General features: G+C 42.2%; 2 protein-coding genes across 2 annotated transcripts in view; both read right to left on the reverse strand.

The window, feature by feature from the left end:
* PTPN6 (protein tyrosine phosphatase non-receptor type 6) overlaps nucleotides 1-18,300 on the reverse strand; it is a 36,069-nt gene extending 17,769 nt beyond the window's left edge. The window contains exons 1-3 of the mRNA XM_075215814.1: nucleotides 17,978-18,300; nucleotides 12,557-12,679; nucleotides 11,687-11,881 (exon numbers count right to left, since the gene is read on the reverse strand). Of these exons, the coding sequence (XP_075071915.1) occupies nucleotides 11,687-11,881; nucleotides 12,557-12,679; nucleotides 17,978-17,985 (326 nt within the window). The 5' untranslated portion in view covers nucleotides 17,986-18,300. The remainder of the gene's footprint in view (nucleotides 1-11,686; nucleotides 11,882-12,556; nucleotides 12,680-17,977) is intronic.
* ATN1 (atrophin 1) overlaps nucleotides 1-18,911 on the reverse strand; it is a 320,704-nt gene that overhangs the window by 221,567 nt on the left and 80,226 nt on the right. The gene's annotated exons all lie outside the window — the stretch shown is intronic.

Consider the following 18,911-nt stretch of genomic DNA (forward strand, 5'->3'; position numbering starts at 1 on the left):
GTAAAATAATAAACTAATTTGCACCCGTTGCATTGTAACATGGTTTGTCCAGGAGCAAAGTTACTCTTTTTTTGCCTTACTTTCCTTAGGTCAACAGTCTTTATAAACAAATGCTTATTATACTAAAATGCAAAAATAGGACAGAAAAATGAAATTCAGGGAACACAAGATGATGAGGATTGCAGTGCTCCCTGCACAGTAACGGGATTCAGCAGTAAAGTTTCCTTGGAAACTATTTAAAACTTTAGCAACTATGTGTTATCCCTAAAACAACTAAAATTTTATTGTGGAGCAATTCACGAAAATTAGCTGACGGGTGATGAATGATTGTTGCACATATTTAATCCCTGGTATTGTGGGTTTCAGCTCAGATTTGTAGCAACGCAAATAAACATGTAACCGTGGATGTGGCTTAACTCACTTCTCATATGCTACTTTCCATCATGTAAAGTATATAGATCATAATTACATGCTTTTATTTATATATAAATATAATACCTATAAATATCCACTCTGGCCAGAGATAGCGTAATATACAAAGTATCTACAAACTCATATCATGTCCTAAAGTGCAACAGATACAATATATTAACAATGTATATCTGCTATTATTCTGGATGTACGGATAACTGCACAGTACTTTTATTTTGAATGCTGGCTGTAATTATTAGTATCTATTCACGGTTGAGTTCTATGTCATTTGGGGGGTGCAGCATTAGGGAGGGGGGTGCTTGCATAAAAGGCCATATAAACGGTGCACATAAATATATCTGTTATCAGAACAAAACCACTGTCAGTGCTGGCAGCTCTGCACCTGTTACAATACCATATTGTGTGCAATACCAGGTTTGCATTTTGCACAATAGGGCTGTGTGGTTGAGTTGTAAGAAGTCACATGATGGAAAATTCAGTGACAAATTATTTCAAAACAGAGAAGAGAATTTTCCAACCGCAAAAAGGAAGCGCAGAGGGACACAGAAGTGTGTGGTATGGGTGGGGGGGCAAGAGAGAGTGTGTGGGGGGGGGGACTGAGACTGGGGGCTAATTAATGCAGTCAATATAACGAGCAGCACGTTTTTTTTAAACTTTCGCTTGAGTATAATGTAATATCAAAGTGCCATTAAGATAATACTATTATTCTTTATGTAAATGAGTCATTGTACAATTGTACAGGGCACAGGTACACACTAAATCCGGTCCCCTTAATGTCCCTTGTATCTGGCACACATAGCATCACATGAAAATATTGTTATACACCCTACGCCACAAGCACATTGTGCACAATGGTACAAGGCGGAGTAATGTCAGACTGTCAGGGCCAGTGGAAGGGCCCAGGGGCCCCCTAGACAAGGGGTGGGACTTCAAGGCCCAGAGGTGAGCGGGGTCAGTGATTCAGTTCATAACCTACTCCGATTTCTGCTCTTCTTTTCTGAGAATGGGCGGAAGCAGGACCTAATGGGGGCAATTAAATGCATGCCCAGGCCCACCACCAGATTTTGCTATGGAGCCTGGAGATTGCATGTTACGCCGCTGCATCAGACTCCCCCCATCTCAGAATGACCCCTCCCATCAGCCGCTACACTCTGTGACATCACAATCCAGCCCCACACTCCCAGCCTATCGCTGCCTCGGAGGAGCAGCACCACTATGGAAGGTGGGAAGCGCTCAGGGCACGTTCATGTTAATTTATATTATTAAACACATGCCCTCTTCCCAGTTACCAGCCAAAGAGGAAGGAGGTGTATTTAATGTATATCCCCAGCCAGAGCAGTTAGACTGCGGGGAAACGTTTTGTATGGAAAGCAGTTGCTTTGCAGGTGGATATACATTGATTAAGCTTTAGGTGTACAGTGCCTACATATTATGCAGCAGGCAGACATTGGAGCTTTTCTATAACACATAAACAAAGGGTTAAATGTCTCAGAAGCCGGTTAGCCTAACAACCTTTGGCTAAGATCGGGTGTAGATGCCCATGTATATAGTGGGGGCTTAAAGGTGCCCCCTTCTGGTGATGGGCCATCAGCTGGTCCTCTGGCCAAGAGACCGGTGGTGTCTGGAGCCTGAGGTACTGATGTGCCCTCAGTTAAAGAGAGGCCGGTAGTGCCTGAAAATTCACTGGTGATGGGGAACCTGCAGCACCCTCATAGTGAACAGTTTATGGCACGGAGCACTAAGCCCTTCTAACCACCTCTCATCACTTTTTATTTTATGGTTCTCACCTTTTGACTGGACCAGAATTTTTTTTTCTAAACCCACTGCCCATTAGGCTAGGGCCTGCGGACCGGTGGTAGTCAGGATATCGATGCTGACTACACCGACAACACTTCATCATCATCATTTATCTATTTATATAGTGCCACTAATTCCAGGCAGCACGGTGACTCATTGGTTAGCACTTCTGCCTCACAGCACTGGGGTCATGAGTTCGATTCCCGACCATGGCCTTATCTGTGAGGAGTTTGTATGTTCTCCCCGTGTTTGTGTGGGTTTCCTCCGGGTGCGCTGCGAAATTAGTGGCGCTATATAAATAAATGATGATGATGATAATGATAACTCTGCAGCGCTGTACAGAGAACTCACTCACAGTCCCTGCCCCATTGGGTCTTACTTACCCCAACACCTTGACACCGAAGGGCTCGACGATGATCGATGACAACAGTAGTAGCAAGAATCCGGCAAGACTTGATGACGTCAGTTACATCCGCGCTGCTGTTAAGGAGTAATGTAAGTATGCGACCATGTATAATGTACCTTACAAAGCATTGTACCTTCTATATGGGCACATACTTACATTACCCCCTTAACGGCAGCGATAATAACGTCGTGGATGTAACTGACATCATCGATCCTCGACGGCAAGGAGCCCTTCGGTGTCAAGATGTTGGGGAAAGTGTTGTCGGATTATTCAGCGTCATTATACCGTACCCCACCCCTGCGGACACTTATCTATTACTTTATGGACACAGAGCACTTATCACAAAGCACTTTTTTATGTTTTTTTGTTTTGTTTGTGGGGTGGCATGGTTTTTGGAGGGGTTTGGGTATAGACCCTTATTGGCGACCCTCTCCCCAAGTCATCTAAGGCTCCCTTCTTCTGGGGGGAGTTCAAGAACCAGTCCCATGGGGAAAACTAGGGCCAACCTCGGGGTAAAGGAGACTGCCCGAGCCTTGTGGCAGAGGTGGTTCTGACTGTAGTATGTGATGCAGTAATAGAACATAGAGGGGTCGGTGACAGTGTGGTGAATGTCTGATTGTAGTATGTGATGCAGTAATAGAACATAGAGGGGTCGGTGACAGTGTGGTGAATGTGTGATTGTAGTATGTGATGCAGTAATAGAACATAGAGGGGTCGGTGACAGTGTGGTGAATGTGTGATTGTAGTATGTGATGCAGTAATAGAACAAGGAGAAGGTCGGTGACAGTGTGGAGATTATCTGATTGTAGTTTGTGATGCAGTAATAGAACAAGGAGAGGGTCGGTGACAGTGTGGAGATTATCTGATTGTAGCTTGTTATGCAGTAATAGAACAAGGAGAGGGTCGGTGACAGTGTGGAGATTATCTGATTGTAGCTTGTTATGCAGTAATAGAACAATAGAACAAAAACGGTGGGTAGGTGACAGTGTGGTCTATGTCTGATTGTAGTTTCTGATGCAGTAATAAAACAAGGATGAAATCAGTGACAGTGTAGTAAATGTCTGACTGTATTATATCATACAGTAATAGAATAAAGATAGGGTCGATGACAGAGGACAATGTCTGGTTGTAGGCTCTGATACAGCAATAGAAAAGAGAGGTCAGTCGGTCACAGTGAGTAATGTCTGATTGTAGTGTTTGACGCAGATGTAGAAGGGGAGGTCGGGTGGTGATTGTGGTCAATGTCTGATTGTAGTCTATGACACAGTAACAGAAAGGGGCGGTTGGTCGTGTTTACGAGGTCGGAGTCTGATTTTGGCCTCTGATGCAATAATAGAAAGGGGAGGATGTTGGTGACAGTGTGGGTGGTGGAATCAACTACAGTTACACTAGGAAATAACGTACATGGAAACCAATACCTGACAGAACCTGTCACCAGGTTCTACACTGGCTTTTCATTGGCTTATTAAGTTGTACCATGTACACTATGTAATAAGCCTCACTCTGAAGCTCCAAAGTGCACAGCTCAGAGTTTGGCTGTCAGTACACTCTATACTCTCCCGCCGTCAGACATGGAGGAACCTGGCCTGGACTAGCGCATAAAGAGGGCGCTGTATTAAATGCTCTCTTTTGGGCAAACAGGGAACCCTCCTGTTGTTTATTTGCTTATTACAAAACGCAAAATGCAAAAACATTAATCGCTAGTCTGACAATGTATTTTTTTTATCGTCCAATTGAGTGAGAAGAAACGGCTGAAAATAGTCCTGTAAGGATGGGTGGATGCTGTAACGGTTTATTGCCAGGGCTGGTTACTAAAATAAGCCAATAACTTCCTTTTCACAAAACAGCCTGAGAGATGAGGAGAGTGAGGTCAGACCTCATCCTGTCCCTAAAATAGCATCAGGTTGTGTGTGATTGAGAAGGTGACAAGGACCTGATGTGATAAGAGCTCTCTGTACGCACACTGAGATTCAGATAACAGTTATCAGAGGCCATCAAGACTGCAGATACAGGCGATCACATCAAGTCCACAGCTATTGGGATAAAATGATGACTTTGAATCAAACCCAGAAATTATCCTCCTACAGTGCCACATGGTAACATACAAAGAGAATCCACAGAATCTGCACCCATTAAAATGATAGGACAAGGCCTGTTTTTATGTATTTAGAAAACAGCGGCCAGTGCAAACTCCTGCTCCCCCTCGCTTGGCGGACCACCGTCAACTGAGGTGTGTTTTGGCCATTATAAATGATGTCCAGACATTTAGTTGGTTGAATTGATATTCAGACTCCCAATTTAACAAGTAACACTAACACCAGACCTACCACCGGGGTAGGTCTCCCGGGAGAGCAGACTCTTCTGCCGCATGCGGCCCACTAGTGATGAGAGTTTCCATTCGGTGATTTGTGGTGAATCGCGTCGTGGGGCCAACATGACGCGATTTGCCCCGTCTCCCTCCATCCTCACAATTCACCCCCCCCCCCCAGATCTCCAGAGGTAAACAGTAAAAAGTTAGTAAGTGTGAGTAATAGTAACATCCATTATGTTGCCCATAGCGACCAGTCAAATTCTACCTATCATTTTTCTAGTGCATTCTACATAAGTGATAGCTACAATCTGATTGGTTGCTATGGGCAACACCTCCATGTTTCCTTTTTAGAAGCCTTAGTAAATCTACTCCCAGATTTAGGCTTTTATTCTATTGTTAAAACCAACAACAATAATAATAAATTCATAAACAAACACAGAAGCACAAACATAACACATATAATGTAACATATATAATATTGTTTATATATATACACATATATATATATATATATATATATATATATATATGTATTTACTTTATTTTATTTTAATAATTAAACATTATTTTTAGCAGCGCGGCACTAACAAAATGCTTTATTCCAAGAATGCACAATGCTTTTGTCCTGAGATTGTGTTACCAGAATAGACACTGTGGCAATACAAGTACCACCGCAATACTTGAAAATAGGCAATCCCGTGTACAAGGGTGAGAAAGCCTTCACCGGCAACACGTATCTCTGGAGGTGACCCTGTGATAGATCGGAGGACGCAGTAACAACATCTGATTGTAGTAGGTGATGTAGGTACACAGCGGTCATCACCGGTGATAACACTCTTTGCCCTTTGATAAACAGGCCTTAAATACAAGCTCTATATAATATCACTAGTATATCAGATTCATGTTGGAAATGTCACAGTTGCATTAAGATTATTTTACTGGAAATAGTCTGTTCATGGTACATTGATCATGGTCAGGTCAGATGCTTGCACAATATTTGCATACATGACGGCAGATTACCGTGTAACATCACCATGGTGTAATGCACACACAGTTTCCCATAAATTTCCCCATATTTTACCCTATTTTACATATCTACAGTGGTTGCTGCATTAGTTGATCCAATCAGCAATAATAGACGACCGAACTGATAACCTGCAAATATTGTGACTGCAGCATAGGTGTCATATCCATACACAAAGGCCGGGACAGCCTAACACGTCAGGGCTTCAAAATCAGCTACAAAACTTGCTAAATAAATACATAAAGAACGTACAATGGGTCCAGCAGACAGTGTTAGTGATCTCTGCTCACAGTGTGTGACGGAGAAATCTGCCCAATTAATGAACAACAGAGGCCTAGGCGAGAGCTGTGCACTCTCACTGCAGCAGAGGTACTTGGAGGGTGTCCTTACACGGGCCGATAAGATCAGTACAGGACACACGTATTCCATGTATAAACAGGAAGAAACAGGAGATTATATCAGGAACTTGTGCACAATATCTTGAAACACGAGACACTCAGGTTTTTGCCCTGATAATTATCATGTGTTATCACAACGATGACAGAAGACTTTTCGGCTCAATTTACTATACAAATCATATCTAGACACATGCGGTACGGAGCGCAGGAGAGCGAAGCAATGCTGGCATGGAGGGAAACGGAGATCCGTCTCCTGCGATGCTCCCCCCATAGGACAGAACGGCTAACGCCTCAGCATCAGGGTCAAGCTGCAACAAGCGAAGCTCTTCGGTGCATGATAACATTGAAGAGGCCGCAGTTCCCATTGAGTATCATGGGGACAGCTGTTTAATGCTATTGTTATTGTTTTTTCGCATGGTTTAGGGCTCCTTAAATAGGCTTCTTACTTCGCTACGTATACAGAGAGCACGGGAAGTTAAGTTATACAATAATAGGAATACTCTGCCTAGTAGCATCACATTTTAAATTTACCTCCCCCTCCAATGCAACATGGTTTTGCCCAGGTGCAAAGATATTCCTATTGTTTGCTTTCCTTTCCTTTCCTTAATGAATCAGACCCAATGGGGCATATTCAATTCTCGGCGGTTTCCGCCAAGGAAAAACTATTACCGGTATTACGGTAATAGTAAGCTGGATTTCAGCTCGCAGCTCCCTGAGCCGCAAGCTGAAATCCAGCGAGAAAAGTACCGTAATACCGATATTTACTACCATAATGACGGTAATAGTGCGCGCGGCGCGTTAATTTTGGCTATAACGCCAACAATTGAATATGCCCCAATGTGTTTTATTTACAGAATAAACAATAGGAAATCATATTTCTCACTTTTCAAAACACCCAGTGAGGAAAGTATTTAGTATTCCCCTAATTAAAATCCAGGTAGATGTGAGAGAGATACGTGTTATAGACAGGTAATAATCATTACACAGACAGCGAGGAGATAATGGGGATAATGGTGACATATTGTGTAATCCTCAGTAATGGAACATAGCGCATAGTGATACTGTCCTCAAATTAGGATGTGACACAACTTTGTTACTAAAGGTCTGTTCATAGAACATCTTCATCGGTATATTGCACCATTATGCTGCTGCTTTCTGTATTGTTGCTATATAATGTGCATACATGTAATTATATGCATATATTAAACAAGTTAACCCGTGCATGATACTCATGCATTCTAGTCAAATCAAGCTACTTAAGGTGTTAAAAAGGTTCTTGTCATGCATTTGGGCCATAGCCCAGGACTCAACCACCAACCACTCCCCACTGTCACCCCCGGCAACCACCAACCACTCCCCACTGTCACCCCCGGCAACCACCAACCACTCCCCACTGTCACCCCCGGCAACCACCAACCACTCCCAACTGTCACTTCTCCTTTAAATCTTTATAAACACTTTTAACAATTAACAAATTCAATTAACAAATTAAAAACATCTTAGTATACCAAATTTCAGCCCTTTCTGAATTTTTTTTTACACACACACTAAGAATTTAGTAGGTCAGTGTATAACTCGGCCCAGCAGGTGGCGCTGCAGCTTGGTTTTATATTTTCCACACACACACAGACAGACTAACACACGCCACTAGACATTTATATTATAGATGTGTTATAATTTATGTCTAAAGAGATTGATTATAATAACATGCAGATCAATATATCATAACATGCTGTTTATTACTACAGCAATCACACAGACACGTAGACAAATTATTACATAAAGAAACATGTTATAACACATGACAATAGATGAATTTTATAAGCAAGTAGATATATTACAGTAGGTTGGTAAACATACTACATATTCAGACATATATTTTATAAACCAGATAGATAAATACTTATGCCAGTACACATACGATATGATATATGTTACATGTGTAGAATTTTGCAATATAATCAATTCAATCACTTTCACAATTTGCATCTAACAATTCCAGGTACGTAAAATTCCCGGGACTTATCGTTAAGATCTTTCACTCATCTGTTTGAATTCTAAACATGTCATTTCCTGAAAGGAACATACACACAACATTTGTATGGCCCAAATATATGGGACTCTCATTGTTTAGAGTAGGACCATCCTATTAGCAAAAGCGCCTTGGCGCGGCGGATGGCTTAAACATGCAAATGTGTGCAACAAAGACTTTTGCATTTTTATCTACAGTAGAAATGGCAGATCTGTTGCTGGCTATAGCAGTGTGCTGGGGGAAAAAATGTTGTGTGTATGTTCCTTGCAGGATAACCCCACCCTTTCAAGCACCTGTTATGGCCTATAAATTGAATTGAGCAGCTTCCACTTTTGTATTTGTCTGAGAGGCATGTTGGTGTCAGTAGCTGAGAGGGGGTACTGGCACTGAATTGCTGTTTGGAGGCTTCTGGGGTACCTCTTTGGTAAGTTGGCTCTCAATTTAAAAACACATATGTATGGCCCAAATATATGGGACTCTCATTGTTTAGAGTAGGACCATCCTATTAGCAAAAGCGCCTTGGCGCGGCGGATGGCTTAAACATACATTTGCAAATGTGTGCAACAAAGACTTTTGCATTTTTATCTACAGTAGAAATGGCAGATCTGTTGCTGGCTATAGCAGTGTGCTGGGGAAAAAATGTTGTGTGTATGTTCCTTGCAGGATAACCCCACCCTTTCAAGCACCTGTTATGGCCTATAAATTGAATTGAGCAGCTTCCACTTTTGTATTTGTCTGAGAGGCATGTTGGTGTCAGTAGCTGAGAGGGGGTACTGGCACTGAATTGCTGTTTGGAGGCTTCTGGGGTACCTCTTTGGTAAGTTGGCTCTCAATTTAAAAACACATATGTATGGCCCAAATATATGGGACTCTCATTGTTTAGAGTAGGACCATCCTATTAGCAAAAGCGCCTTGGCGCGGCGGATGGCTTAAACATACATTTGCAAATGTGTGCAACAAAGACTTTTGCATTTTTATCTACAGTAGAAATGGCAGATCTGTTGCTGGCTATAGCAGTGTGCTGGGGAAAAAATGTTGTGTGTATGTTCCTTGCAGGATAACCCCACCCTTTCAAGCACCTGTTATGGCCTATAAATTGATTTGAGCAGCTTCCACTTTTGTATATGTCATTTCCTGAGACAAGCTCTGAAACACGCGGTAAGTTCTGCTGTTACTATATAATATAAATATATGTATAAACTCCTGTAAATAATATCTGTATAAACAGTAGGCTCTGATGTCATTGCTTATAATCAGTGAGCTGTGATGTCATCATTCACTGTTCATTAAATAAACATGTATATTATAAGAAATAACACACCCTCTACTGTCAGTTATTACGGATGTTATAAGTCAGAGATCCCAGTCGAAAAAAAATTGTCTTTTGCCGTTATATGGTCACGGAACTCACTGGTGAATTATAACATTCTTAGGGGCATATTCAATTGTCGGCGGGACCGCCGAAAATCCTGCCGCCGATAAACTAATACATGTAATACGGTAATTTGTAGCTGGATTTCACTGAGCCGCGAGCTGAAATCCAGCGAGTAAATTACCCTATTACATGTTTTTCCGCGCACGATTACCGTAATATCAGTAATCGTGCGCGGACCGCAGGATTTTTGGCAATCCCGCCGACAATTTAATACCCCCCTTAGGGGCATATTCAATTGTCTCAAAGTTAGAGCGCTTAAAAAATATTACCGTTAATACGGTAATCTCTCGCTGGAATCCAGCGAGTAAATTACTGTATTAACGTTTTTTCCCAGGATTACCGTAATAACGGTAATCCTGCGCGGTCCGCGGGATTTTCGCCAATCCCGCGGACAATTGATTATGCCCCTTATAATTTACACTGTAGCATAAATTATCCTATACAGTATTGGTATCAGCGTAAGTCAGTGGTCAGGGAACAGGGGTAAATTACCCCAAATGGGGTAAAAATGAAATTCCTGGGGGCAATGCTGCCGATTCACATGCTGTCAGTTGTATTGTAGACCCCTTTAAATGTGAAATTGCTGTTGTACCAGAAGAGCCTCAAGGGTTGGCAGAGGCACTTCTTGAGCTTCAATGCAATAATGAAGCACGTATTGCATTTGAAAACAAAGCAGATCTGTCATATTTTTGGATGTCAACACCTACAAAGGCATCAAAATTGCACATGAGGAGGAAGTCAAAAAGTTGCTGCCTTTTGCAACAACCTACCTTTGCGAACAAGGATTTTCCACTCTAACGAACATAAAAACAAAGCAGAGAAATCGATTGGATGCTGAAGACTGTATCCAAATTGCTCTGACATCAAAATGCCCCAATATTGATGCTCTCGTATCAAAACTGGAGCAACATCATTTCTCCAAAACCTGAAGTTTTGAAGTTGAAGCTTTCAAAAATTTTTGAATAGATTCAATAAAATTTTGAATTCCAATAATTAATAATATATGATTCCCTTCCTTTCAGTGGGTAACGTCGGCGTATCTAAATGTATTTAGGGCAAAAAGGTTAAAAAGTTCCCTGATCCCTGGTGTAAGTGCTAGGAATGTCAGCGTCACATTTGTAGGTGGTATAAACAGATCATTATGACATTAGTGACATCTCCAGTATCGCACATTTAACTGAACACTCTTACTGGGGCTGTTACACTGTGACAAATGTAATAATTATAAACAGTATATTCAATTTCATTACTTTAAGTACAACGGCACCCAACAATATTTGCAGCATGAAGGACAATGTGTTTCTCAGACTCACTCTGTCTTCCTTGCTGTTTTGTTATCATAACCAGCTTACAGCAGATGGCTGAAATAGGCAAAAGGCTCTAATAGCAAAGAAAATCACATGGCCTTATTCCCCTGACATCACCGCCTCTCTGCTTAAATCCACCAATCTGGTCCAAGCATTTCCATCAACTAGGAGACTGTAAACCAATGGCTCACATCGTTGATGCTTTGGATACCTCCCCCTCCTGTCTACCCCAGATTGATGTAAGATAGAGAAGCCCCACTTTCTCTGCATCACATGTCTGCTTCCAACAAGTGGATGGGACAGATATCGCATGTTGAACATTACACAGGCTTTGATATATATTTATGTCTGATTGTGGGTTTTACATTGTCTAACCCTTGGATAAATCAGCCCTGTGTTCTGTACCTACAACCACCTTTTATGGATGGTGCGCGGCCGATGGGCCAGTGCTGTGTGCTTGTCCCCCAAGGCTAAGATTTACCAGGCAGACTCTGACAGAGGACTAGGTGATCACAGGTATCAATGATAATGGCAGGAAACTCACCGCTCGCTGGTGGGGTCAGAACAGTTCAGGGGGTATTTCAGTAGTATCTGTGTCCCATCTGTGTCCTGGAGGGTATCTTGCTGTCCCATGTAATAGTCCACCAACTCTGACAACGTAGCAAACTGTTCTCCTCCATACAAGTCATAGTAATCACCGGTGTTCTGTATCCGAATATGTGTCACCGAGTCCTCCAATCTAACGGGGGGGAGAGAAACAGACGGAATCAGTGGGATTCACATTATTATCTCTTCTCTGTAATGGATCTCAGTTAGATTGTACCCCAAGCTCAGTGCTGGGCCTCTGTCTACACAGCAATAAACGGACGATCTGTGCAACACTGGATCAGTGACTGAATCACATGAATATTAAGTATTCTCTGGAGAAACTGTTCACAAAGACACATTAGCCTATATAATACTAATAACAAGCATGACCTCATGAGATCAACAGACTCATCACCTCAAAGACTTTGTGCTGCTGTGAGAATGCCAAAGATCTGATTGGCTGCAGGTTATTCTACCCACACTGAAGACTGATAAAAAAAAAATATTCTAACTGTAATCAAATGCATCTTATAAATCGATCATTACAACACGGACAGGAAATCTGGTAGACGCATTGATTGTGAAAAAAATGATACTTCCTCTTCAAACACTGGAAATGTCTTCCTATCTTAGTTGAGTCTAGAGGTTGCAAAATTGTAAAAGTAGGAACAAAATATGCAAAACATCATTGGTCATTTGACTCTATATTTAGTCCCACATTATTTAATCGTGGTCCTTTGTTATCTGGCCACCAGTGACCCATACAACATGGCCTCATACCAGTCATCAGACTCAATAACACCCAATAAGATTGTGGTGGACTAACCTGACGGACAATGAAAAGTCTTCTGGTCTCTTCTTGCTCGGACGTACGAGAAAACTGCCATGGACTCCTCTCGCTTTCAGCCGAGCCTCAGCCTCCAACCCAGTTATGTCCCTATGAAACCACCTGTAGAAGTAATAGATAGAGTGAGGAGGAGAAGCTGAAGTATTGTCCTGACACTAAATGTATTTCTTCTAACTCGGTGGCGCTCAGGACCCATTTCAGCTTGTTCTAGAACCCCAGGAGAGGTGGTTCCAAATGGAATGCACTGTATATAAGGCAATCCCAAAAAACAGGTCCGGCACACCTCCGATTTACCCTATTTGGGCTTATTGCATCTCTCTAGCACATTGTAGATAAATGATAGCTAGAGACTGATGGTTGCTATGGGCAACATCTCCACTTTTCCTTTTTAGAAGTTTTAGAAAATCTACCTCTTGATTTTTGCACCTGCTCAGCTATATTTTTAACAGGATTCATATTGAACCTTTCAGTTACACTTCAGTGGAGAAATACATTTTTAGGTGCACTTTGAGCAATCTGAAAAAAAAAATGAAAGTTTCAAACACACGTAAGCGCCACATTTCATAAAGACAGTCCCGTTGTTCCCATCACTCCCACAGTGCGCCTCAGCAGCACCACAAACCTTGGCGACTTCCATGTTTAATAATAATAGATAGCTATACTCTGTATAAATTTATATCTATACAGAAGTTATACACAATGTGTAGGACAGGATCCCTTTAATGACTGGGCATATTAATACTTGCTGTGTATTCCATCTCAATACTTTACCGGAAGAGCTAATGGGAGAATCATTAAAAAAAACATTCTAATGACACTGTCTAATCATAGTTGTGTCTACTTATTAACCCATAAACCAAGCGGACACAGCTCCCTATGGGGAGAGCATCGCATTAGAGGGATTAGAGGGGTCACAGTACACACTCATGGAGCCGAGAGGTAAGGAAAGTCCTCGTCTAGACAGCTTCCTATTGGACAAGCTGTCCCGGGACCAGGGGAGGGCTGGCAAATTTCAGCCCGGGGGGGGGGGGGGGGGGGGGCAAGACTCGACTCAGCAGTCTAGTTGAAAGGAAAAAAATGCAGGTGGCCCAGTGACCCAGCCCAAGGTAGCCCAATATGGGACCGGACGGGGGAGCAAATGCCCCCCTGCCCAACTTACCCCAGGCCGGGACGATAAATGGCCACGAAACATCATCCCTTGTAATAAGGGATGATATTTAATGACAGCAATATATCACACAGTGTTTCTTAACGGGATTATACACTATTAAGTATACATACGAGCTCTGAAATACATTAACAATTGGCTTTAAGGCAGTGATGGACACCAGGCGGCCCTAGGGCCACATGTGGCCCCACCTCCATCCTGCTTTATTTTCATCTTTATTAGCTTGTAACAACACTGTGTAAAATACCCGCTGATATGTTATTATAGATAGGTATGTCTTTCCTTGATTAAATTTATTGTTTAAACTTATAAATTGATATCCAGGGAAATGTGCACCCAGAATTGTATCATGCTGCCCCCTCCTGCCCCGCAGATCATAAGAACCAGGATGTCAAGGTTCTATCTCTTATTATGTTTGTTTGTTTGTTTGTTTAAAGTCAACATAACACGTTGTTAGATCTGGTTTGTTCTGCGTTTTTTCCTCTTTTCCAACTATTGCACCGGCCGTGTCACGTATTCACGTATGTCCCAATACCGGCACGGCGAAGCGGTAAGACTAGAAAGGAAAAACTAGATACATCGCTGAGAGTTGTGGCTAATCCTAATCGCAAATATAACACTAATACAAATGTCAATAATATAAAATATATATATGTATCAATAACTTACAATAATAAAAACATATATTGCAACAATAAATGCTGTAGTAGGATCAACAAATCTCCTTTCTTAAGGGGAGATTGAATTGCTGGCGACGTGGCGCGCAGACATCGCGCTGCGCACATTGCCAGCAATTACGGTAGGAATCTCCGCTTATTTCCCTCACATCTCTGTGGGGTGCAAGGAAAAATGAGCAGAGATTTCTGTCCAATCTCGAGGTGCCTGGCAGACGCACAGGGGACACATCGCGGATAACTGAATTAGGATATTAGGATTACACCATGCCGGCAGGTGCACATAAAAATAACGGACCAAGGTTAATTGGTATGGCTCTTGTAAAATGAAGAAAAGGATACGGCAAATAATAATAACCCCTTATATACTAACAGTTGGTAAATACATTAGAATACCTCCAATACAAAGATATACACAGCGGAACAACTGACAGTCTTCACATCCGCAAAAGAAGTGTGATATTCACACAACGATGAATTAAACAGCGGCTCTTGAATTAGCTGAATAGCCTATTTAGATATTGCTGCCGATTAAGCCAATTGATAAGTATCCATTCAGCTACTATATATCATCATCATCATCACCATTTATTTATACAGCGCCACTAATTCCGCAGCGCTGTACAGAGAACTCACTCACATCAGTCCCTGCCCCATTGGAGCTTACAGTCTAAATTATCTAACACACAAACACACACAGACTATGTCCCGTAACCATGTTTATTCCACTGTTTAACTTATTGGTGTGTGATATATGTTTTAAAAAAACACACCAATGTTTTTATTGCTGCAAGTTATTAATAAATATATATATTTTGTATTATATTACTGTCATCTGTGTTAGGGGGGAATTCAATTAGAAGCAAAGTGTCTCTGAAACATCCTCGAGACAATTTGCGGCAGAGATTTGAAAGTAATCTCTGCTCATTTCTCCAAAAACGAATGGAAATTTCTACCGTAATTGCCGGCAACGTGCGCGGTGACACGTCCACACGCCACACCACCAGCAATTGAATTCCCCCCTTAGTGTTACATTTGCAATTAGGGTCAGTAACAACTCTTAGTGCTGTACTCTATACTAGACAACTTATTGTATGAGAGTAGGCAACTGCTGCTAGTAAAAATGTGGCTTGCGGCATCTCCCAGCGATTGCAGTTACTGCCGTCAATGCCGCACACTTTACATAGAGATAGACAGGAGCGCGTGGAGCAGACGATCACTGACTCGTGGGGAATCCACCAGGCCTTGCGCTGTGTCCCTTCTAAATACAATCCTGGCTGCGTCTTCGTTATTGCCTCATTAAATCGCCTTAACAAGAACAGAATAAACCAACTCAGCAACAAAAAAACAGGAAGAGCCACAGTTAGACCACCAGAGACAGGAAGAGCACTATTTTCAACAGAGACGCAGAAGTATTAATTTATAATACAGCAATGCGGTTACTAATCTTACATTGAGAGACACGTATACTGCCCTGCAGGGCTCTATAGAGAAGACACCTGGTGCTATTTTTGTGAGTGACTTTCTAGTAATTCCGTTTATCTCAGTTTCTATACAATAATTCCCACATAGTGTAGAACAGTGTTTAAGGTATTTAAGAGTGCCAGGGAATTCTGGGACTTGTAGTTCCATATCAGCTGTAGAGCCGCAGGTGGCATACATCTGGTTCTGAGAAATATTTTCGACTGCTGTATGAGGAAATGGGGAATACACAAGAAAAAATGCTTTATTAGTTAGATAAAGCATTTTTTAATTTTTTAAATATATTAAAATATATATTTGTTTCCCAGTATTTTTTTTTTTATATATATATATATATATATATTTTTTATGTGGAACTGGAGCCCAAGTCTGTCTCATTAGTGTGCAGAGGTTCCCTGAGTTGGGCTGGTGAGTGAGTGGTAATAGTCCTCTTTCTGCTACCAAACAGTATCACCAGTATGGAACTGAGCATCGGTCAGCTGTCCCAGAGTCCTTTTATTGATAAATCGGGGAGTAAACAGATTTCTAACACTGCGATAAGAGCGACAGAAAATCTACGTTATCACCCCGGCTAAATAAATAAGTCTGAATTCTGATACAACTAGGCTCAGATTTGTGGAAGATATATTAGTCTAAAGAGACTATCTGATCCGTATTACATCTTGTTACCTCGTGTTGCTTTTCTTATATATCTTTTTAACATTTAAAAAGAGCGATGATAATTGATAATTTAATTGCTGTGATTTTGGACCAATCGATGGCTCCGAAATATTGTGGTACAAAATACAAACTATAGATACTGGAATATAGTAATTACTATTACTATATACTAGTTATTGTTGGAGTACCTGTGCTGAATGATATAATTGATGAAAACCCTGTTTTTACAAGAATTCCTTTGCTCATCCCAGGTAACTAGTAGTAGTGGGATGGTGGGGAGCAGAGCATTTTGTATCGGGTAGAAAGGGTCATGTTGGAGGGAATATTATCACAGCTTCCTAAACATATGTATTTGCTGCACTTAGCTATCGCACAGCAGCCTCACTGCATCATATACAAATCCAGGGGGAAGAAATGGGACAGGTATAGGGACAGATTGGGCAACAGGACTAAGAGACTATAGGTGGGACCAGGGCACAATGACGGAAGGAGGGCACCATAAAAGGACCGAGCCCAGAGACCGAAAGGCAGACATTGCACATGGACCGAAAGAGGGTGGGGGGCTCAGGGTCCAATGGGCATCATGACAAGAAGACCAAGCACACGAAGAGTTCGAGGTCACCAACGCCAAAAGACCAAAAAAAAAAGGAGGGAGAGGAAGGCACAAAACATGGGGTGACCAAAGCACAACATGGGCAGAGGGATTGTGGCATGAACGTCTGAACAGAGGACATAAATTAGGGGAACAGGGCACAACATAGATACAGAAAGACAGACCCGGACTCTTCCCGAGGAAAGCGAGACGTGGGTTTGACTTGTGGGCAGGGAGACGAGAGCACGACTCAGACACCTGGGCATCAACACAGGGCAGAGAGGTTAGGACATGACTCAGGGGCATAGCCACGGGACAAGATCTAACGGCAGAGATACCAGGACACAACCCAGGAATGGAGACACAAAACAACATCAACATCTGGGCAAAAGATGGTCTTATGGGTAGTGGGGCCTAGACACAACACAGATGAGGAGACACAGAGGCACAACTCTGAGGCAGAGATATTGTGGCAGATAGAGTGAAGGACAACTAGTGAGCAAAGACTGAGGAACCACTTAGGAGCAGTCAGTCGTGACTCAGTGGGCACAGGGACCAGTACATGCCAGGCTCAGAGGCACAGGGACAGAGAAACCAAGTCACAAATTGTGGCACATCTCTGGGAGTGTAACTGTGAAAAGACAGATTGACAAACCCATGGAAAAGATAAGATAACTGAGAATGGGAACGACAGAACGGAATGAATAGAGGACTTGACCAGGAGTTGGACAGTGCGTGGCACGAGAATTAGAGTTCAGGCAGGAGTAAGGTGCACACGAGCTGATCATTGCCAGATCACATATCAGGAATTTATTTTTCCTCACCTGACCATCCTTAAAGTCGTCCACTCAAGTCTTCTGGTGCAGTCTGACACTCACTCCACTGAGTATCTTGGTTCCTTCCTCTTTTTGCAGTCTCTTGTCTTTCCCTGCCCACTTTCTCACGCATTCAGCACTCCTTAATAGAACTCTTATCTGCAGACCTTTCTCTTATATCTCTCACTGAGTTAACCTGTCACACTATCTCTCCACCTGACTTCATCACACCGCTTACAGCAGTCTCTCTGCGCAGATCACAAGTCTCTCTCTCTCTTTGTCACAGTCAATCCCTCTCTCTCTCTCTCAAACAGGAAGCTTATGTTCTCTCAGTTTCTACTTCTCTTTTTTGTCCGTTCACCTCACATGCATTGTGTAACCTCACAGCAACACAGACAGCTGCACAACACACAAAACAAGGCAACTTAAAACCGGCACATGGCCTCAGTGAACATAAATAGGGAGAGAGAGAGTGCAAGGTGCAAGGTGCAGGTAGCAGAGAGATTCCAGTTGTGAGCAGAGGGTAGGGAGAGGGATACAGCTAATTCCAGGCACGCTCCTGGTCTCTCAGGTGAGCAGCTTTGATAAAACAACCCACAGGTAACCAGGGAAGATCTCCTCCCACAGAAGCTCTGCATTGTCTGCATATGGGAGGAGGAGGAAATACAGAATTAAGGGGTACGAGCAACAGGCAAGAAATTGGAGATGGAGGGATACTGAGTGGAGGGACAGGGTTATAATAGTGGGTGTGAGACAGAGGCCAATGAACTTACAGCCATTATACATTAAAGGGCTTTTCTCATTACATTAATATAGGTAATGTAATGTGAAACTATTTACATTCCTTTATCTTTCTAGCTTCCTAGAGATATGTTTTGATCAAACTTTATTGCTTTGTAACGCCAAACAAACATCTTATCATTTTCATGCTAATACGGCCACT

The sequence above is a fragment of the Mixophyes fleayi genome, chromosome 6 (assembly GCF_038048845.1).
Source record: "Mixophyes fleayi isolate aMixFle1 chromosome 6, aMixFle1.hap1, whole genome shotgun sequence".
NCBI lineage: Eukaryota > Metazoa > Chordata > Amphibia > Anura > Limnodynastidae > Mixophyes > Mixophyes fleayi.